We start from the raw sequence: 23,281 nt of genomic DNA, 5'->3' as shown, positions 1-23,281 counted from the left end.
ACAGCATCCCCAAGACACTAGTCATAGGTGACTCGATAATGAGGCACACCGATATCCCACTCACTAGGTTGAATAAGGAGAAAGTAACAGTCAGCTGCCTGTCAGGCGCCAGGATCCGCCACATAACGCATGCACTCAGGTCCCTCAACAATAGGTACAAATATGACTCTGTCATTGTACACATGGGTGTGAATGAACTGAGGCATACCTCCCAGGACTACATGAAAAGAAACATGGAGGAGCTCTTGGATTATGTAGCCCAGGAGGGTATGACCCTAGCCCTGAGCAGCATCCGATCATCACCCAGAATGATACCACAGTACAAGCCAAAAATGATTGATTTCAACAACTGGCTACATTTCTGGTGTCATTATAAGGGGATCCAGTATCTGTCTGCCTGGGATGACATGACTGACAGACCTCAATGCTTTGCCAGAGATGGCCTGCATCTGTCACCCCTGGGCTTCCGGATACTGGCCAAGGCTCTTGCCACCCCTATAGTGCCTTTTTTTTAGGTGGTGTTCCAAAGACCAAATTACCACCGTAACAGCTACAAACAAATGCAATCTGAGGGTCATGTTGCTCAACACTAGAAGTCTAAACCTCAAAATACACTCGCTCAAAGCACTCCTTAAAATGCAGAACATCGACATTTGTGCTGTAACAGAAACCTGATTCAAGACAGCAGAAAGCAACCCTGCACTACCATTCTATAACTCATTCCACACCTTTTGGCCCCAAAACTTGGACCGAAGCTCCAAAGGCAGTGGTGTTTCCATATTCATAAAGGATGCGCACACCTCCAGACTGATAGCCCAACGTAACGCAACTGAGATACTTCAGGTGCAGCTAACATTGAGTAAGACAACGATTCAGGTCATAGCCTGCTATAGGGTTCCCAACCATGTCCCAAGACTCACACTCCACATTCCTAAGCACCTTGGATAATATTACGGTCCAACCTAACACTCTCGTACTGGGTGAATTCAACTACCCCTCCATTAACTGGGAAAACTACTCATGCACCAGTACACTTGCCCAACATTTCCTGGAATTCATTAATTCCAATGCCCTGGACCAGCTCATTCTTACCCCCACTAGAGGTAGCAACATCCTTGACCTGGTCATTACAAACATGGGCGACCATTGCTCTACACCAATAGTCAACTCCTCCCTAATTAAAATCCACATCCCTCCCACTCCCCCACCCCCGCAAAGGTAACCACTATGAAAAACTTCTCCAAAGCTAACTTTGGGCTATTAAACACAGACGTGGCTAACTTCACAGCACCCATGCAAATGGAGAATAGTTGCATGAATGTCGAGTCACACACCAATGCACTGTACGATCACGTGCACAAATGCATGGATCTTGCCATACCCGATTATCTCCTCCAAATAAAGGAAGCCAATCTGGTGGCCCCCTGCCATAAACAAACTCTACAACAGGAGGAGGAAACTGATGCAGAATAAGTTGAAGTCCCAAGACTGGAAAAAACTCCCTTATCAGCCTCAACAAAAAGTTGAGATCCCTCATCAAATCCTCTAAAGCTGATAGTAAAGACGACCACAAGGCCTTCTATAGTTATGTAAAGAATCTCCACGGCAACACACAGATTTGTTCTGAGCTACTGCACAATGGTACCTCCTATACCGAGCCAACAGATACTGCCAATATAATGGCCAATAGATTCAGTGACAACTTTACCCCCCCCCACCACAAAGGACCAGTCACAGTACCAGTAGATTACCAGGCACCCAGTATTACTGCTGCACAGGTTAAAACAGCACTGTCCAAGGACAAGAATACAGCTTCTATGGGACCTGGTAATATCCTTGGCTGTGTTCTACATGAACTACAGAGTGAATTGGCACCTCACCTGTGTGCCCTATTCAATCACAGCCTCACCTCAGGCTTTGTCCCTACTGAATGGAGCACTGCTATAGTCATCCCTCTCTACAAAGGAGCAGCGACTACAGACCCTGGGAACTATCGCCCCATTAGCCTGACAAGTCTGTTATGCAAAGCTATGGAATGCATCAAGGACCTAATAAACAAGGATATAGGGAATCTCCAAACTCTGGATCCCACACAGTTTGGTTTTGTGACGGGTATATCATGCCAGCTCAACTTGGTCAATTTCTTTGAGTCAGTCACTAGAGCTGTGGATGTAGGAAAGGTGGTTCATACAGCCTACCTTGATCTGGCCAAAGCCTTTGATACCATTCCCCACTCAGGAACCATAGAAAAACTCACTAAGCTAGGCATCAACCCCTGTATCACTAGGTGGGTTACAAACTGGCTCACAGGTAGAACCCACAGTGTGAAAGTAGCTGACTCCAAGTCAGATTGCCGACCAGTCACGAGTGGAGTCCCACACGGTTCGGTCCTGGGTCCTCTCCTGTTTGGTATCTACTTCTCTGAAGTCCAAGCCAACATGAAGGGACTCTGGCTGACAAAGTCCGCAGATGATTGCAAGTTGGGAGCTATTGTTAACTCCCCAAGTGATGTTGACATCCTACGGAAAGGCCTCACTCAGACCAATGACTGGTGTCAGAACCATGGCCTTAAGCTCAATGCCTCCCCTTTGGGAAAAACCTGGTTCCCATGAATTACCACATCGATGATAGTCCACTGAACACAGAATAAGAGATCTGAGAACACAGGTTGACAGCAATCTCTCTTTTGACTGCCACTGTGGTCAGAAAGTCCTTCTAAGTGGCACATCTCATTACTAAGGGTTTTGCATCCAGGAAGAAAGAACTCATTGTCTCCCTCTACTCTTCCCTCATTAGGTCAGTCATTGAGTACAATACCCCATTTGGTATGTAACTCACTAAACACCCCTGCAACAACTGGAGAGGCCTCAAAATTACCTCACAAAGAGGATCCTAGGCCTTATATGGACAGACTAAAAAAAAAAACTCCTAACTATTCTCCTTCTCATATCGCCTACTTAGAGGCGATCTCTGCTCGACTTACAAAGTCATGTCTGATCCAGCTCTGTAAGAAATGCTACATCTAAAGAAATACGAATACCTCTGCACCACACATTCCAGAGACCTCAACCTCATTACCGCAAACAGAACATGCTGGAGGGACAGGTTCATAACCCAGAGACTGCCCATGCTTCCCATACAAGTCAAGCAGAGCACCTCACTGGCCCTCCTCAAGAGGAATCTTGATGAATGGATGGGAAATAGAAAATTCACCCCAGGGATCACTCCAGTGGCTTTACTCGACAGAGGCACCGAGAACCAAGGTTGAGTTGCACGATGCCAGGGTAATCCTATGGGCTAGGCTTGTAAAGGCTCTAGGGCCATTAGCCTAGTACACACCTATGAACCTATAAGCACAAAAGGGAAATTGCCTTGGCTTAAAATGGCTGGCAATGGCAGCTAGTCTAATAATCAACAATGAACATATGATGTAATGGAAGCCTTGATCATAAACTAACACCAGTGAAACACTGGCATTTGGCCTCACAAGAAAAGTGAGCATTTAGTCCAGAAATAAACATTTTCAAGGCTGAGCTTCACACAAAAAAGAAGCAACAGAATGCAAAGTTAGTCTGTGCAAGAGATAAACAGGGGATGTTGAGGAGTGAAGCATGAACAAAGGGTAGCGGTGGACTACAAAAGATTCTGAAGCAGATTTTCAAATCTTGCACTATGTGGAGAGAGAGAGAGAGAGGCAGATATCAGTTTACACATGACACACCAGTAGCTTAGCCTTCAGATTAACTGGGAAGCAATTCAATTTCCTCCATGGTCAGGTACCAGCAAGAATGCTGTGAATCAAGAGCTTTTATGCTGGTTACCTGAAGCGCAAGCATGCTGGATGAAGATGTTCCACACAGAAGTGGAAGACCTTACTGTCACGTATAACCAATGGAGCCATTTTCCTTTTTGGTTAGTGAATATGACACTACATACCCTACATTTTGTATAGACGCAATTATTTTACCAACAAAGTCAGTAAAATTCAATGATGGGTCAAGTCAAACCCCAAAGAATTTAGAGACACTTAAATCTATAAGCCACCTATACGAGCTGTTAAAGATATCTTCTGCAAACACAGAAAAACACACAAAGGTTTTCTAATATTTCTACAAGGTTTAGTTTTACCTATGAAATGCTCATCACACAGACACTCTTGATGTGCCCAGATAAACCTGCCCAAGAATAAGATTTTCAGTGTTTGCCTTTCTGGCAACTTTTTATACTGCTTTCCAATGGCAAACTAAAGCAACAAAAATATTCCTCTACAGAAATGTAAGCCTCCTTTTCTTGTAGCAACAACTTGGTGCATTTTATTTGGTATACAATAGCAAGTGTAATCAATTTCTCCTGGCCTTTTAAACAAGTTTCTCTCTTGAAAGAGAAGAATATTTAAACAGCAGCTCTATGAGACTGATGCAGTCAAATTGTGATGAAGCACGAGGCCTGCTTTAGGATACTACCTCAAGTAACAATGCAGTAAGGTTAATGCACACGAAAGGAGGAGTAGTAGTGGTTCTTGGAGGTTTATTGCCTCTGGTAGAGAAATTAAATCAAACAGCAGAACATTTCAATCTTCATAAATTATGAATGAATGAAGCCTCTTCTGGTATTACTAACAGCCTAATCAACACTGGTTTGCTGCTGGACATACAAGATGGCTGCACACCTACATGTTCATTAGGCTCTCCAATTGAGAGACTGTTTACAATGTCAGAAAAGTTATCAATTTGAGTAAAACTTTGTGTGGCTAGTAATTATACTGCCTAAATGCCAGCAAAGAAGAAATTTTGAAAAAGTGAAAAAATCGACCAGAAGAGAAAAAGCTCTTTCTAAGAAGAACCTTCTTAGCAAAAAGCAGTTCAAGTTTCCACCTTTAGTATAGGTGATGGCTTCCCATAATTTAGAGAAAAAAATGAAAGAGATGTACAGTAAGGAACACAATGGAGGAATATATAAAGTCAAAGAACAAAAGGCAGGAAAATTGAGGCATTGTTCAGCACCCATTCAAATGAGCTTATCAGAAATCAGCGGATGAAATGAAGGAAAGCCTGGCTGAATACAAAGCTTTTCAAGTAATGTTACAACAGTCCACACAGGGAAATCTGGAGATCTTCTGCCATACCTGAGAAACTGGTATGAAACAGACTGTTACTGCATTCATTTTATGAATGCAGTATGGGTGCGTCTTTCGGTTTTTCCCGGTTAGGGGTCGCCACAGCGGAACTCCGGTCTGCTAATGATTGGCAGCAGATTTTTACGTACTGGCTTGCTGGGCCCAACGCACAACCTTCAACGAAGGAATGCCCATTCACGCATGTCGCTACACAGAAGACGCTCTAACTGAGAATCGAATGGGCAATGTCTAACTGTGAGGCGACAATGCTACCGCTGCACCACCACGTACAGATAAGCAACACTATTTGTGTTTCACAGCAGGGTTTGTGAACCGTGAAGGCACAAGTGTATGCCCTAAATCTAGCCAAAAAAAGGAACAAAGACCTATACCAGTAAAAATGCAATGAGACCAGCAAAAACAGTTGCTTCTAAACACTACGCAAGAAGGAAAAAATATTAAAAACTGGGGACACCCACAGTGTTTGTGGAAAACAATTATTCCCTGTAAATCAGACAGAAGGGACGCAAATTTATCACAGCACTCAGGGGATGACAAAAGGCAAGTGCGAGATACAAGCCGTTATATCCTGTGGTCTTCAGAACATTTTTTTCTGGAGGATCAAAGACAATTTTGGAAGCAGGACAGGATATGGAGGAAAAAGTTTAAGCAACACAATTAACCTATCAAACTACAGGGGCTCTGCTTCTTGATCTTCTGACAACAAGAAAGCCCACAGAGAGACTTTGCCAGTGAAATATTTTATATTATTCTAAGGGAAAATGATTCAGCAACAAAAAAGAATACAAACGAGACAACTACAAGAATGAGAAGTACAATGGACTCTAACCAGAGAGCACTGGTGGGAGACTGAGACGATCAGAAGACCAGCAACTATGTGAAATTAGTGAATAAGTGTGAAATGTAAAGCACCAGTCAACCCTACTAGATATAGTTAAGGCACGTGAACTATAGTGTTGAAAAAGACTGAAATGGTGTTGACTGTTCTGTGTGCATATGTGGGATACACTGGCATCCCATTTAGATTGACCCATTGCCATACAAACATTGTAAGATGGAATATGCCCAAACCCCCATTACAGATTCTGTTGCATCAAAGTAAGAGACTTAGAGAATGCTTCGAATTTTCCTCTACAGTACAAATTACAAGACAAAAACAATAGTAGCCAGAAACAGCTGCGGCACTAGTGGGGTGACTGTCATTATGTGAGTACTTCCCACTGTGTTTTGCACAGCCTGCTGCCCCAGTGCCAATGTCTACCATATGGTAATTTTCAGATGTGAAACTCTACAATGTCTCCCCTACAACTCAATTATGGTATAGTATGGAATTCAGAGACTAAGGCTCATTGACATACCTCATTTGGCAGTCCTTTGCACCACTCCAATCAGTATCCCATTAGTAGCTTTGTTTGAACAGAAGACAACAGCAGATGTTTGGAAAGGACCATCACCAAACAGTTTATCTTCAAACTGGTGCATACCTCTAAAATTTAGTGTCAATTTTGCCAGGCTCCTTATGAACTTTAATTTTGTGGTAAAATCACTGAACATTACAATCAGTCAATATTCCCAGACACAGGGTCTCATACTTATTGTTCATAAAGTGCATTCAGATGCAAAACCTGTTGTTCTATTAACTCTATAAATTGACCCCTTTTCCTCTTACTCAAGATTTCCTGAAAAAAGTAAGAAGTAAACAGGTATGCATAAGCCTGACTTCTGGGTTTGTGAGGCACAAACATATTATGAGAAGGTGGGGCAGAGGATGAATGGGGTCCTGCACAGTATTTAAATGGGCCAGCTGATTGCAACTGTTGTTGGTGATGGGCAAATGCAGGTATAGGTAACATGTGGGCTTACAGGTTCAAAAGGTGTGTACTAGGCTCATGGCCCTGGAGCCTTTACAAGCCCAGCTCCTAGGATTACCCTGGCATCGTGCCACCCGACCTTAGTTTCCAGTGCCTCTGTTAAATGATGTTTTTTTCTATATGTGAAGTGTTCAGTGTTTACCCCTCAGAAGAATCAAACCCTGGAACCTTATGTCTATAAGGTAAACACCTTAACCATTGCGCCAACTGACTACATGCCATCAGACTGAAAGGCACAACAGTTTTTTCACCCCTTCTTGCACTACTATCTAGCAGACCATTATGGGTACATGTGGCCTGCAGTGACTGTGCTCAAATATAAACATGTACTGTTTGAAATACATGAACATATACATGGATTGTGACACACTGAGAATACACGTTAGCATACCCTGTTTGACATCTATGTGACAGCTGCGGCACACAATGGCTGCACAACCTTCAGATTCATGCAGACGGTACCCATGCCACTGGTTGGCAAACATGTCTCTGATATATATATATTTATTCAGAATTGCATATGTGAATTTTTATCAATGTGCCAAACTCTGGTGCCAGCTGATAGGTCACAGGCCTGTAACATTCCCAATATACTACTTCTGATACCAAAGCATACACAAGGACTGGTGGCATGCTATGTATTTGATGTTGTATAAGCCTAACCTTTTTCACACATTTTACTGTGTACATGTTACTGAACCATTCCCTCCCCTTACACTTTAAGATATTGTTCCACTGGCAATCCTGTATCAGAAACTGTAACATGCACTGGCAACTCATACAAAGACCAGGCAATGGGGTACTAATGACAGTCACGATAATCCAAGTACTATTATTACAAGACTCTGCTGTGTAAGCACATGATCTTTACCTCCCCAGATCATATGCCTCCCAATATCCATGTATTCACACCTATATGAATCTCGCCAGCACTGGTCAACTTCAAAGGAGTTCGCAGTTGCAGATCAGGTGGTATACTGCTGTCTGGTCTTGTGCATGAATTTGAGTAACTTTTACACCTACCAACTCCCTATACTGCCCTATACAATTTTCAATCAACTTCTGAACTCAATCCAGAGTAATTAGAATGATACAGGACCAGTAGTGAAGTACAAGGTCATAAAATGTAACTTGCGCTGAAAAGTTTCAATTGTTTCCAAAAGTAGTTCTACAAATGGAGTGAATACTTAGTTCATTTCCTCCAACTATCACATGGAAGGGGGAGGGGTGGGGTGGATGTGTGGATTGTGGAATACCTACTGTATTCCATATATGTGTTCTTAAGAGTTTTATTCTTCTTACCAAGACTGTTTACTGAAAGGGCACTATTAGAGCTGCATTTGTTTCCCAGACTGCAGTTTTATTACCTTTACTCTTGAATGTCCTTTAAAGGACACAAGAGATAAATGGGGATTGTTCTTCAACTGTTCAGTAAGCAGCAAGTATTGAAGCTGCAATCAGTCAGAGGTGTGTGCTCACTAACTTGTGTATGTGTTACTAAAAAATAGTCCGCCTCGCAAGCGGGTGCATCGTTGCATGTTAAGCGTGTTGGGCTATGTGGGATAGTGTATTTATTAAGTGACAATCTCTCTTTCGGTAATAGATATTATGGATGAATTGTTAACAAGGGGTTATTTGGTTCATAGATTGTTACTAGGCTAATGACCACTATGGCCCTTACAAGTCTAGCCACGTAGCTCAAACCATACGAGTCCCAAGTATTATGGGGGTGTTAGGATAATATTTATGTATATGGAGTCCAGACCAGGGGTAAATTTTATTGTCTTTCCCATGCTGTTACTTCCTGCCAGTTCTTTGCACTGATCAATAAATGTAAAGGCTGCTTTATGTATGGAACTGCTACAGAAAAATTTGAGGAAAACTGAGTTTTGTGTTATGGTAAAATAGGTACATCTGATGGCATTCAAATCTGCCCTTTCACAAAGATTAAAACTTTAATTCAGCAGTTCAGACTGCTTTAACCCAAATGTGAGTCAACTCAGACAGATTACAATACTCTATCATTGATTATGTTTGCTACTAAAGCAAGAGAGGGATTTGGGTGAACATAGGTTTGGTGAATTATCAATTAACTTGACATTATGAGAATTAAAGAGATACTCGGTTGAAACACAATGTACTGAATGATAGTTATACAAAGCAGATAATTTGACAATAATTCTGGGTAAATCAGGGTAGAGGTGATGTACTTAGCAATAATGGATCCGTGTCAACAAGTAAACTCTTACGGATTGAGGCAGAAAAATATTCAGTCGATGATTATTGTACTAAGTCCCTTAAGAACTCTTGTAGTTGGGCTAAAGGTGGAAACCAGTCTACACTAATGGTAAACGATGATTCTGTTTTCTATGAGTCTAATGGTAATATAGCTATAACACTAATGTTTACAATTGTGTGTTAATAACTGGGGACTCATTAAGAAGTGCAAGGAACACTATCCCAAGAGTAGACAGAACAGGTCAGTCATTTTAAGGTTATATTAATACATCAAATATACAAGACAGCATCAAATGCTTATTTACAAAAGGAACGAGATATGAACTTGTCATTGTTGTGTGTGAGAATATAATGATGTGGGAAGAACTCATGATGATGCATTCCAAACAGCTGTAAATGACATTACTGAGTTGAGTAAACACTTCAAACTTACGTTGGTTTTCAGAAATTTTCTTCCAATTCCATTTTTTTCAGGGTGAGATTAGATGACAAACAAAGCCTTTCACAAATGGGATAAGGTTTAAATATTTACACAACTCTGTTCAAGTAATCCATCTTTGGGAACTGTTTTATGAAAAAATTAAGTTCTTCAGTAAAGACAAGTTACACAGGTAATTTGGGCAATAGGATAATTTGCACTAAGTTGACTAAATACATTTTTTTAGAATCAAGTCATTGACTGTAACTGATAACAATAAGTCAAGCTTGAAATGTCTTATGTTACATGCTCCCAGTTTAAATAATAAATTAGAAAATTTAGAGGCCTGTATAGCTAATAATAGACTGACGTGTTTGACAAGGTCTCCAAACTTCTCATAGTTAGTACTGACGTCAGGGGAACTAAAAAAAGTAATATTTTACTGGTCTCCTAGTATTTCAAAGGAGATGGATGAGCAACTTTTAAATAAATCTTAAGAAGATTTTTCTGGATAAGGTAGATTTAATTGCTGGGGACCCAAGTGCCCTTAATGTAGACCAGGTAGCTTCTGCTACATCATCAAAGGCATTAAACTATTTGAAAACTGAAAGCTTGACAAATGGCTATACTCAAAACGTGAATGAGGCAAATACAGGAACTAAGTTATTGGATGTTGTCTGGATCTCTAAGATTAAATCTGGATAGTTGTAACATACATCCTGAATTGGAAAGCTCTGACCACTTAAGTGCAAGTTTTAAGGTTGTTTTCACACATACAATCTCAATTAAGGATTGATACGTTTTTTTCATTATTTCAGACTTTGAGCTGATTAAGGACGCTACTGAAACTTGGGACTAGTACGCTAGTTTTGAAAATAATGATATGAGAGAGAAACGGGGTATTTTTTTTACAATTTTGTTAATAGCAGCGGAACCTGATGATCTCAATGGATATTTCTTAAAAGAATACCTGAAAAGTTGATTCCATGTTTAACCTATTTGTTCCAAAAATCATTAAAAAAAGAATTTGTTCCTGAACAGTGGAAGGAAGCTGTAACAGTTCCATTCTGAAAAAGTAAATCAGGATATATCGTACAGAACTACCGACCTATTAGTTTGACATGCATATTGGGAAGTGCTTTGACAGGGCACTGTGGCTTTCCTGTAAGCAAGTTCTGGACTTTACCTCTGATACATAGCAATATGAATTCTTTTCAGAGAGATCACGTGTCACTAATTTAACAAATTTTATTAACAGATTGTTATCTCACTAGATAAAAATCACTTGCCACTGATGTTGTGCTTTTGGATCTGGTTAAAGCTTTTGATTCCATCCCACAAGGAAACAGTTATAAGGACTTTAATGTGAACTGATAACTCTGGCTATGTTGCTAAATATGTATCCAAATGGCTACTGGGTAGAATCCACAGAGTAACAATTAAAAATTCTTATTAAAAGTATAGACTGACGGCCAGGGGAGTGCCTCAGGGTTCAGTCTTGGAGCCACTGATATTTGGTCTAGTTATATCAGAATGTCCAGAATCTAACTCTGTATGGTTTAGTACAGCGGTCTCCAACCTTTTTTGCACTAAGGACTGGTTTCATGCAATACAAATATTTATTTATTTATTTATTTGACATTTGTTTACCGGATAGGCCTGACTGGACTAGAAGTCCACTTTCAGCCAATACCTGGGGAAAAAGCTCCAAAGTACAATAAAAAGTCAACTGACAATAATTAACAAAAAGAAAAAAAATGTACATTCTGTTTAACCGCATAACATTGATCTACTATGTTTGAGAGGTACATAAACCTAATGGCAACCTTATTGACTTTACATTTACAAGGACAATATTTAAAATCTGTTCCTATTATTTGTCTCTGTCCAGCATACCTCTCAAATCCAGATTTTGGAAGAATGCCCAGATTTCTGTCTCATTTTTGTCTGTTTCTCATAAACCCCGGGGATCACGTCAGTCTCCCTGCTAGACAGGGGTCCAGGGAAGTAAATATTGTGGGAAGAAACAGCCAGGGAATTGTTATGGCTAAGCTTGTATAGGCCCTATGGCCGATTGTGTAGTACCAGCCTATGAACCTATAAATCACTGGCCGAACATTAAGGGTTGAAGTCAGAAAATAATGACAGTTGAGTTTCATACCCTTCAGAAAATTCATGCTAATGCAAAACCTAAACCTGTATTTCTATCTACTTTCTAAGTTTGTAAGAGCAGTACTTAAAGTGTCCCTATTTTTGGCTTTGTCCAGATTTCTTGAGCTAAGAGGTTGAGAGGTATGTGTTCAGATGTATTGTGGGAAAGATTGACTGGTATGGTCGAGGTAGCAAACCTCATTGCTGTTGCTGCCAGGGATCACACACACTTCTGTTTCATAAACAAACACAAAACACACACTCTCTCGCTTTCATGGAGGAATTCACTCACACACGCAGGCAGACACAATCACACTCATACACACATTTACCTTTTCATTTCACTCAGTGCCTGGTACCAAATGATTCACGTCCCGGTGGTTGGACTCTGCTGGTTTCATAAGTTCACCAACAATATTAAGACATATGAATGGATAATATCCAAATGTATGAGATGTAACAATGGAAAATATACCATGCTGCATTTTGGGGATAATAATAATCAATATTCTTACACCCAGAACAATCAGATTTGTGTTTCTTCTGAGGTAATGAAAGATCTAGGTATCATGGTAGATACAAATCTTAACTTTAAAGCTAATATGACAAATATAATTAGGAAATGTTAGCAATATCATTCGACGTTTCTTACGCAACGATAGTCAGGTGTTACTAAAGATCTATTTAACAAATATAAGACCTGTTATTGAGTATGGGGGACATTAATGTGTATTAAATGTTTTGCAACCAAAGATGACTGTAAAGATTCAGAAAATTTTTACAAGATAAACGGCTGTCATAACTTATCCTATAAAGGAAAAATAATATATTTATATTCTTTGGCTTACCTGTTTCTAAAAAATAACATTATTATGATATATAGATGGCTTAAGCAGAAATTACTGCCTGTCAAATTACATAATGACTTTATTAATCATGGCATTGGTACAAGGAACAAAAATTTAGATGAAAGAATTGATACAGCCAATCTGAAGTTAGAGAAATCTTTTTTTCATATTAGGGCAGAAAGATGTGGAATTCATTAACTAGACATGAAAGATTAAATATTGATAAATCATTTACCAAAAGGACAATAAGTTTTCTAAAATTCTATATTCTCCAGTGATGTCTATTAGGCAGACTTTAATCTGGCCAATGTAGGTACTAAGCTTGCTAGTTTACTCATTGAACCAGCAGTGCATCTTTGTACTTTAATATGCTGCATATTGTTTTCCGATAAACAGAACAAATTAATCAAGGTTAGGAGGCAATCTGGTATACCCAGAATGAATAAAATTGTCCAAAAACAATTACTAATACACTGATTCTTCTCATGGGCAAACAACAAAGAATAGCACAAAGGACTGTTTAGCAACTTTCTACAAGCTTACTATATCTATTTCAAATACGTACATATATAGTACATGTACAGTTCATTTACAGGCAAATTAATATAATTACAAAACAATAACTCTTTATGAAACACAACCACATCAACTAATATTCTGAAACTAAACTCAAAATGTTCTAAGAATATTTTCTCAACTTATTCCAATTACGTACAAGTAAAATATTGTAACATCATGCCAGATGTAGCACAGTTTAGCAGCATGACTTTATTCAAGTGCGTGTGTATATCAATAAGACAAGCAGACAAAAAAATCTTACTTTGCAACACTAAGGCATCCTCCTCCTTTACCTCCTATCCTATTTAGTATACAAGCTACTGAAATAAATTATTTTATTAAACTGCTTATAAATAAAATAAGTGGTTAAGTGAATTGTTACTTAGATACATTTTTAGTCGTACAGAAATGCAAACAGACTGGGGAAAAATTCAACAATTTCAAAAGTAGGAAACAGACCAACGAAAAAAATTATGCATATGCAAAAGAAAAATTATTAAAATTACCACTATGATAATATAACTAATGTCAATAAAAGTATTTACATTCAGGCATTCTATAATTCATTATGTTACAGACAGTTGTGATCAGCTTCTTTCGGCTTTGCCCGGTTAGGGGTCACCAAAGCGGATCACCTGTCCACTCATGATTATCAGTGGAGTTTTATGGTGTCGAGTTGCCAGCCCGGCACCCAACCTTCCACAGAAGACACAAACACACACTCACGCCTAGGGCCAATTTAGAGTGTCCAGTCCACCTAGAGCATGTCTTTGGGATGTGGGAGGAAACTGGAGCACCCGGAGGAAACCTACGCGACTACAGGGAGGACATGCAGATTCCACACAGAAGGCACCCCAGCCAAAGATCGAAACAGAAAACCTCTTGCTGTGAGGCAGCAATGCTAACCGTTGCACTACCAAAGCCGCCCACAGTTGTGATCAGCTACTACTTCTAAAACAAGAATTCTTATTAAGTGTCAAACAAGTTATTTGTTTTTGAGCATTTAAAGATTTCCCTCATTTTAGTATAAGCCCCTTTTATCTATAGCAACAGTACACCATTTTCATGCCTCTGGCACTTTTTTTTTTGTAGAAGAACATTTTTTGTTATTTTATTTTGAAAGAACAGTCAATCTCTCATCTTAAGCCAAAGAATGTTTCTTTATGTCTTTAATTTATTCTACATTCATCTTGCACTTCTGTAAAGACACTGAGTCACTACAATGATGCATTCATCCCTTTATACATTCAGTATTTCTATTTAAAATGTGTCTTTTCTAATACTATTACAGAATAATCTTGAATAATTCATAGGCTTACATGTAAATTCTAGTACAGATGCCCTTGCAGGCCATTTAAAGCCTAGCCAGTTTCACTTTTTATGTTCAAAATAACTCCTCTCATTTGGTTATAGACTTGTCTCACCCATGCTATGGTTGATAATTATACATTACCCTTAATGAGAATAAATGAAATCATACCATAGATAATTTGAGGGGACCGATGCATGGGATAAAGCATTTAGAAGCTGCCTCTGTCCATTAGTAAAAGGGTGCAGTCCTGGGGTAAATTTTCTGTTTCCCAACCATATATCCAAGTTGCACTTGAAAATGGACAGGGATGAACTTTGTTCCACAGCAGCGGTATCCTCTGCAAAATATACCTGCCCCTCCAAACCATTCTGCTGATGTTGCTGAAGAGGAGATTTAGATCCCTAAACTGAGTATTTCTGGTGTTATTTGCCTAGCTGACGTGCAGTAAATCCAACAGTAATGGGTCAGAGGATAACTTGTATGCCAGATACAGATCACCTCTTAGTAGTCTGTAGAATACAAAGTACAGTGACAGGACTGAGTCAATCCATGTAGGACATGTTGTTTAGGCCTTGTACCCTTTTAGTAAGGTATCTGTGAGCGTTCCAGTTGTTGCATGTGTTTGGACAGTTGCATTTAAATGGGGCTTTATATTCAATGACTGGCCTAATGAAGGCTGAGTAAAGGGAGACAATGACATCCCTAAATCTATACACAATCCCTTTGTTTATAAAAGTTATGCAATACCAAAGGAATTTCTTACAAGAAAAGACACAAGTCGGTCAAAAGGTATGTCATGGTCCACAAATGCTCAATTCCCAATCAACTGGGTCAACTGTTAGGGGCATATTGTCAATGTGGTAGTTCCCTGGGGTAGAGGACACAATAATTAATTTTTTGGCATTTAATATTTCAGACCATGATTTTGACACAAATTATTTATAAGAGACGAACCTTCCTGCAGGATGTCTAAGTCCTTTGGGGATTCAATGACTGCTCCTAATTTGCAGTTATCTGCAAACAATCAAAGCGCTTTTTTTACTTCAGAAAAGTAGGTGCCAAACAGGAGAGGTCCCAGCACAGAATCCTGGAGGAGTCCACTGGTGACTGGTCTCTCTGGGGAGATCTGCAGCCCTATCCGTGAGCCAGTTGGCAATCCAGTGGGTTACATACGGGTTTATTCTCAAGTTTATTTAGCTTTTTTACTATGCCTGAGTGGGGAATTGTGTTAAAAGCTTCCGCCAGTTGTATGTGGTATGTACCATTTCACCTTCATCCACTGCTTTGGTGACCTTTTCAAAAAATCCATCAGGCTGAGTAAACAAGACCTGCCCTTGACGAATCCAAACTGAGATACATCCAGTGTTTGGATATTCCTCATGTCCTGACTGATTAGTATTTCCCAGATAAGTCTTTCTATGGCTTTGCATATGATGCTGGTCACACTTACGAGTCTGTAATTGCCTGGGTCTGAGGCCTTATGCAGGGGAATGACTGCACCTTTTCTCAATTCTCTTGGTACAAAACCTATATGGAGGCTGAGACTGAACGGTGTGGCAAAATCGCACATCATGCTATTCAAGATACATCCAGAGATATTGTCAGGACTGATCAATGCAGTAGCTTTAGCTTTTAATTGCTATTTAGGACTTTGTCTTGGTGATAGCTAGAGGTCAGCCAGTTTCAGGTATATCTTTTGGGACAGACAGAAGAGAAAGTGATGAAAACTTAGAACTACATTTATCAGTCAGTAGGTTAGCTACATCTTAAGTCTCAGTGTATGTAACATCATTCTCAATAAGCTCAGGGAATTGCTACACTGTGCTTTTAAGATTATGAGGATAACTAAAAAATGTTTTCTGATGGTCCTTGGATTGGGTAGTTATTTTCGCCTCAAACTTGGCTTTGGTGGATTATATTATTAAGCTCCTGAGTCATTTGTTTATTACAGTGACAAGGGTTCTAACACACTGGGAATTACTAGTCTTACTTTTGGTAAAATTAATTTTCTTTTATTATACAGCTTGTTGACATCATGGTTCCACCATGTCGGTTTGTTTCACCCTAGTGGGTACTTTGACTAATTGTTCCAGGGCATTTGTACTAAAAAAGTGGCTAATTTGTATTCAAAGTGACCGAGTCACATGACCATATCAATTTAATTCATGAACGGCTTAACCAAGCAGAAAAATAAAAATTAATATCTGAATAAAGTAAGCCCAACATAAACTATTATTAAAGAGAATCACACAATTGGTAGTAATGTATTACAAGGAAAACCTTTTACACGTGGCACCTACCATGATGTGCACTTAACATACATTATACCATGACCCCCCCAAAACGTGCATGCTGATTGGCCAGCATGCCCGTTGTAAATCGAGTTATACTAATGGAAAAAGGTCCGGTCGCCCGGACTTTTTCATTAGTATAACTCGTTTTTAAACACTGTCTCGCTATGTTAAATGGGTTTAACATGGCGAGACAGCTTTAAATAAGCAGCGGAGATCTCTGTTGCTTATTTTAAAGCGTCTCGCTCTCGCCATGTTAAACCCATTTAAGACAGTGTTTTAAAAAGCAACAGAAAAGCAAGATCTCCGTTGCTTTTAGTGTTTCGCTATGTTAAATGAGTTTAACATAGCGAGACAGTTAAAATAAGCAACGGACATCTCCGTTGCTTATTTTAAAACTGTCTCGCTATGTTAAACTCATTTAACATAGCGAAACATAAAGCAACGGAGATCTTGTTCTCCGTTGCTTTGCCCACAACTCTGGTGTACGCAGTACATCAGAACTGCCGGATGCCAGACATCTGCGGAAGGCAGTAAACAGGCATTATACTATGCCATTATTTAAGAAAAGTAATAGTTTCTTTTCTTAAATAATGTCGTAGTATAATAGCAATAACCACTTCTGGGTGTGGGTAATGCTAAATTTACCACGGTTGGCTTTGTTTGGTCCTCGGGCCGCCTCGGGACCAAACCTTATTGCTATAATAATGCCCACTTAGTTGTGCTGTGCTTCTCAGTTACAAGCTTCAAAATGTTAGAATACTTATCAAAGCAACTCGGCCATCTTTGGCAATACTATTAATTCAGTGCAAAATCAGTATCTAAACATACTGCAGTCATTCTTACAAAATCATTTAAACATTTCAATTGCTAAACCTCAACCAGCAAAAAAGTACAAAAACATATGAAGATGAAGTTCATAAACAAAACAAAACACTAACTCACCCACCGTTTGTGTTTTTTGTGTGGCATGCACTATATCTAATTTATCCAGCATTGTCTACCATGAAATTGTCACAGATAAAACAAGCATTAAGTCTGCTGTGTATTTTAATTTCTTTTCATCTTAGTACACTGCATTCTCTGAATCTAGTAAGCACGTAGAAACAGTTGTATATACAAACTTTTCAAAGCCCACAAATTCAGAGCCAAATTTTTCTAACATCCAAATGCATCAAAACTATTTCGGTCTACATATAAAGTGTTAACAAATACATAAATCAATACACACTTTACAGTCTTTCCTGCACGACTTAAGTTGCATCTTCAATGAAAAACACAACACCCAAACAATCCAAAACCTTAACCCAATACTCAACATCCCAATAGTAACTAAAATCAAAGCCCCCCTAGCAGCAACTCTAACCCTAAATTCACCAACTTCTAACTAGAAGCACATGTACTAGCCTTTAGTCTAATGGCATTTCAAATATAGCAATTTGCAAAAATTAAACTTTCTTTCAATACATTTGTACCAATTTGCTTGACCAAACTGCTGATAGAAAAGTATAAAGAAAAAATATACTATGCAACGACACAAAAAGCTGCACAAGCAAATGAATGGCTTGAGGAAAAAAAGTTTCAGTATTCATCTTTCACTTTCTTGTTATCTAGTCTTCCAAGTGGAGCCAATACCATACACCCACGCACATACACTACTGTGGCTACTCACTGCTTGCAGTTTGATATTTACTATTACTTCCATTTCTCACTTAAGCATCTTGCATTCCCTATAGTCAGCACCCCCCATAATATCATTTGTTTTTTTTATATTTCCATTTTTTGATAGCATAAATTCCTTATCTATTTTGTACAAACTTCAATTTATTCTTCAGTTTGCCATTGCAATACATTCTCTTCCACATTCTCAACTGGTTTCCCAGTTCATGGGAGCTGATGAACACTACATCAATATACAAGTGTACCATCATGTGCAACCATAGTATAACAATTTGTTTACTAAACAAAAGTATTTATATACTCTAAATATAAACAATGTACTTCTATCATGAAAAACAGTTCTCCTGTATAAACTATGTACAGTGGATATAAAAAGTGTGCGCACCCCTGTTAAAATGCCAGGTTTTTGTGATATATAAAAAATGAGACCACAATAAATAATTTAAAAACTTTTCCCACCTTTAATGTGACCTATAACCTGTACAATTCAATTGATAAACAAATCGGTTAGGAGAAAAAAATATAAAAAATAAAAAACATACAATAAGCTGGATGCATAAATGTGCACACCCTTAAACTAATACTTTGTTGAAGCACCTTTTGCTTTAATTACACCATTCAAGCTTCTTGGGTATACACCTGCCATCAATTAGAGACTCTGATTAACCCCAAATAAAGTTCAGCTGTCCTAGTAGGATTTTCCTGACATTTACTCAGTTGCCTGCTACAACAAAAGCCATGGTTCACAGAGAGCTTACAAAGCATCAAAGGGATCTCATTGTTGAAAGGTATCAGTCAGGAGAAGGGTACAAAAAATTTCCACAGCATTGGATATACCATGGAACACAGTGAAGACAGTCATCAAAAAGTGGAGAAAATATGTGACACCAGTGATGTTACAAAAAATTGGACATCCCTCCAAAATTGATGAAAAGACAAGACAAAAACTGGTCAGTGAGGCTGATAAGATACCTTACAGCAACACTGAAGGAGCTGCAGGAATTTCTGGCAAGTACTGGCTGTGTACTACATGCGACATATATTTGGCCTATGGTCTAGAGTTGAAAGACAGAAGCCTTTTCTTACACAGAAAAACATCCAGGCCCGGCTAAAATTTGCAAAACGATACATCACGTCTCCCAAAAGGATGTGGGAAAATGTGTTATGGTCTGATGAGGATGAACATTTTGGCCACAATTCCAAAAGGTACATGGCGCAAAAACAACACTTCAAATCACCAAAAAAACACCATCCCCACAGTGAAGCATGGTGGTGACAGTATCATGATTTGGGGTTGCTTTTCTTCAGCTGGAACAGGAGCTTTACTCAAGGAGGAAGGAATTATGAACAGTTCCAAATACCAGTCACTTCTGGCCCAAAACCTTCAGGAGTCTGCTAGAAAGCTGAAGAGGGATTACATCAAAACAACAAAAGAATGGCTTCACCAGAAGAAAATTAAAGTTTTGGAATGGCCCAGCCAGAGTCCAGACCTAAATTCAATAGAAAATCTGTGGGGTGACCTGAAGAGGGCTGTGCACAACAGATGCCCTCGCAATCTGACAGATTTGGAGTGCTTTTGCAGGGAAGAGTGGGCAAATATTGCCAAGTCAAGATGTGCCATGCTGATAGACTCCTACCCAAGAAGGCTGAATGCTGTAATTAAATCAAAAGGCACTTCAACAAAGTATTAGTTTAAGGGTGTGCACACTTATGCAACCAGCTTATTATACATTTTTTATATTTTTCCCCTAACAGATTTGTTTGTTTTTCAATTGAATTGTATAGGTTATAGGTTACATTAAAGGTGGGAAACGTTTTGAAATTATTTATTGTGGTCTATTTTTTTTATATCACAAAAAATGGCATTTTAAAAGGGGTGTGTACACTTTTTATATCCACTGTACTTATATCATGAAAACAGTTCTCCTGTATGGTTATTTTTCTGTAGGTAATTCACAAATTCCAAACTTACTTATGAACATTATATGCTAAGCCATTTATTTTTACTATCTCTACCCTACACCCCTAAAAACTGCAATTTTGTAACTATACAGGGGATTTTTCAAATGGACCACTGTACATTATCAAACAAAGAGCTACACATCCCATCATAAAATACACCAGATTATGATATATACGATCCATATAAAGATACTAATGAGCACTCACAACCAACCTAATTTGTTTTACATTACTTTTCGCTTTGCCAGTTTCAAAACAGTCCACAACACCAAATTTAACAAGAGGTCCAATTACATTAGTCAGAGCTAACTAAAGTACTGGACACGTGGTGTTTTAGGTAACTGACTACAAATCTAAACATGCATGTACCTATGAGGCAATGTCATCAAAAAGTTAGCCAGCCCACCTAAAATGGCAATATCAAAACAGACAGCACTTTGATACACACTTTTAAAACTGGGAAAGTGATCTTAATCACATCATCTGATACAAGGGCATCCAAGTATATATATCCAATAATGTACTTTTATTCACATCACAGTATTTAGCAGCTACCATAATACCATCTCGTGTGCACATGCATACACTAATGCTGTTAATGAACGGATGTATACTGAAATATTTTAAACCGATACAGGAGACAAGTCACCCAACTGAAAAAACTAACAAAAATAACAAATTACTTTGCAAACAAATATGACCCTGACTCTCTCTATATAAATAATGCCAATCTGTCTATTGGTAATATTCACATCGGTGTGCTGGAGTTTTACAGCGTCCTTTCAGTTCTGATAATAATACAATGATGATACTATGACTGCTATTATTATTATTCCATGCAGCACAATAGACAAACGTCCTAGTAGCATACAATAAAATAAATCACTACAGCTTTATGATATGTTCAGAAATAACGTATCTTTAAAGTGTACAGAATCACCACTGGGAATACTATTCAGTATGCATTTAAAATATTACACAAAAACATACATAAGTTAACACATGTATCACACATCTCCCCGTAATGATATCAAAACAGAAATAAAATCAACCAATTTAAAACAATGGTAACCAAAATAATTAAACCTAAGTGCAGCGTCAGATATGTGCAATTCGGATAACCTGGTGTTATGATACAGATGGGAAACCCTGACTCCAGATACATTGTTGACATGCTCAGGCCTGCCCTGGGCCCCCAAACACAAACACTCCCATTCTGTTGCCTGGTTGGACAGTCTTTATCAGCCCAAGATGGCAACTTGTACCTCTAGTGTCAAAACTGGGAAAAGGAATACTTGTAAGTCAAGCGCCATCACAAGCTGTCCCCAGCAGGGTATCAGTTAGCTGTGAGAGAAATGAAAGGGTTAAAGGATTAGGAATGTAAACAAGAAATGTCGCTGCATTTCCTCACCATGAATTTCAAAGCTTTCTCCTGCAATACCGATTCCGAGTCCATGGCTGGCCTCTTTATGCCCCTTACTCATTCAGTACCGCCGCCCTCCAAATGGCATACCTTTCCTAACAGATCCCAACCACTTATTTATTATGCCGTCTAACACACAGAATTACTGTAACTGATTAAATGTTATAGTCACCACAGCAGTAGGTTACTGTTTTCTAACACACGCATAAATAAAACCGGAAGCGGTGGAGCGTTCCTACTCACCGCACAGAGTATTGGGGTGTTGCGGTGATAGCCTTTAGATGCTCACGCATTTCGTAGATAGCTTCGCCATATTGTGAGTGTCAGTAACCAGGAAGTGTCCTATTAACATTCATGAAGTGGGGAAAAAAAAACTGGATTAACTGACTACCAGTTTACAGATGATACTTATGAAGATTTGCCTTGCGCTTATTGCTTGACATATTAAATCCTTTTAAAGCATAACCCGCCTAAGTAGTTTTTTGGAAGTCAACCACTGTGCAGTTAAAGGTTTGTGAGACTCTCATGTGCCCCAAAAATCTATTACTAAGAACTTTTAAGCCCCCCCCCAACAGCATATGATGGGGGGGGGGGGTCCTGATACAGAATAATAAACATAAACAGACCAGTCGAGTGTCTTTCCAAATTATGGACACGTAGTGACACAAGTGTATAACATTTCCATCATAGTGCGTGACAGTTAATGCCTTTAATGTTTATTTTCTAATTGAAGGCTGCAATGGCTCCTCATCTTTCATCGGTATTCCTCAATGTACTAGAGGGCAGAACATTGAATAAGACCTCCATTTCAAAATATGGGATATCTCTTAACTTCTTAAAGCAAGAAATCCGGTTACAGACATCAATAATGGGGCGACAAAGCCCCCAAATAGTGACAATTTTTAGATATTGTTCTTAGAAAACTGATAGAATAACAGGTTTTTGCATTAGCATTAATTTTCTGAAGAGTATGAAGTCTGGAACTCAAATGTCTGCCAATATTTTCTGACTTAAATCCTCAATGCTCTACTAAACGTTGGCCAGAAAAACAAAATATTCCTATCAACAGACTGAAAATATGAGGCAAAAATCTGGACAGCTGAGAGGCATGAATATGCACTATTTCCATTCAGAAAGAGAGTGGAGCTTGACAAGATTTACTGAACAAGGACACAAGCCAGTTATACTGCTGGCTGTAGTTGAGAGGAGAGGATGTGACAAATTTCAACATATTCACTTCCACCCTTTCAAGGGACACATCACAACTTAAGAAATACAGCAGCTTGGGAAACTATCTACTTGAGAGCACACAACACTGAAAATATAGACTGGAAGACAAGGATATGATGTAAAATAATGTTTATCCCAGTCTTTTGAAACAAGTTATCAATA

General features: G+C 38.8%; 1 protein-coding gene across 1 annotated transcript in view; it reads right to left on the bottom strand.

Moving 5' to 3' along the window:
• BTRC (beta-transducin repeat containing E3 ubiquitin protein ligase) overlaps positions 1–22,168 on the bottom strand; it is a 2,835,508-nt gene extending 2,813,340 nt beyond the window's left edge. Inside the window, exon 1 of the mRNA XM_044056496.1 lies at positions 21,878–22,168. Coding sequence (XP_043912431.1) covers positions 21,878–21,922 — 45 coding nt within the window. The 5' untranslated portion in view covers positions 21,923–22,168. The remainder of the gene's footprint in view (positions 1–21,877) is intronic.
• Positions 22,169–23,281: the final 1,113 nt, after the last annotated feature.

This window comes from Protopterus annectens, chromosome 14.part0 (genome assembly GCF_019279795.1).
Source record: "Protopterus annectens isolate FY-2018-M chromosome 14.part0, PAN1.0, whole genome shotgun sequence".
NCBI classification, from domain to species: domain Eukaryota; kingdom Metazoa; phylum Chordata; order Ceratodontiformes; family Protopteridae; genus Protopterus; species Protopterus annectens.
Note: the sequence above shows the minus strand (reverse complement) of the source record. Positions and strands in the feature narration are given on the sequence as shown.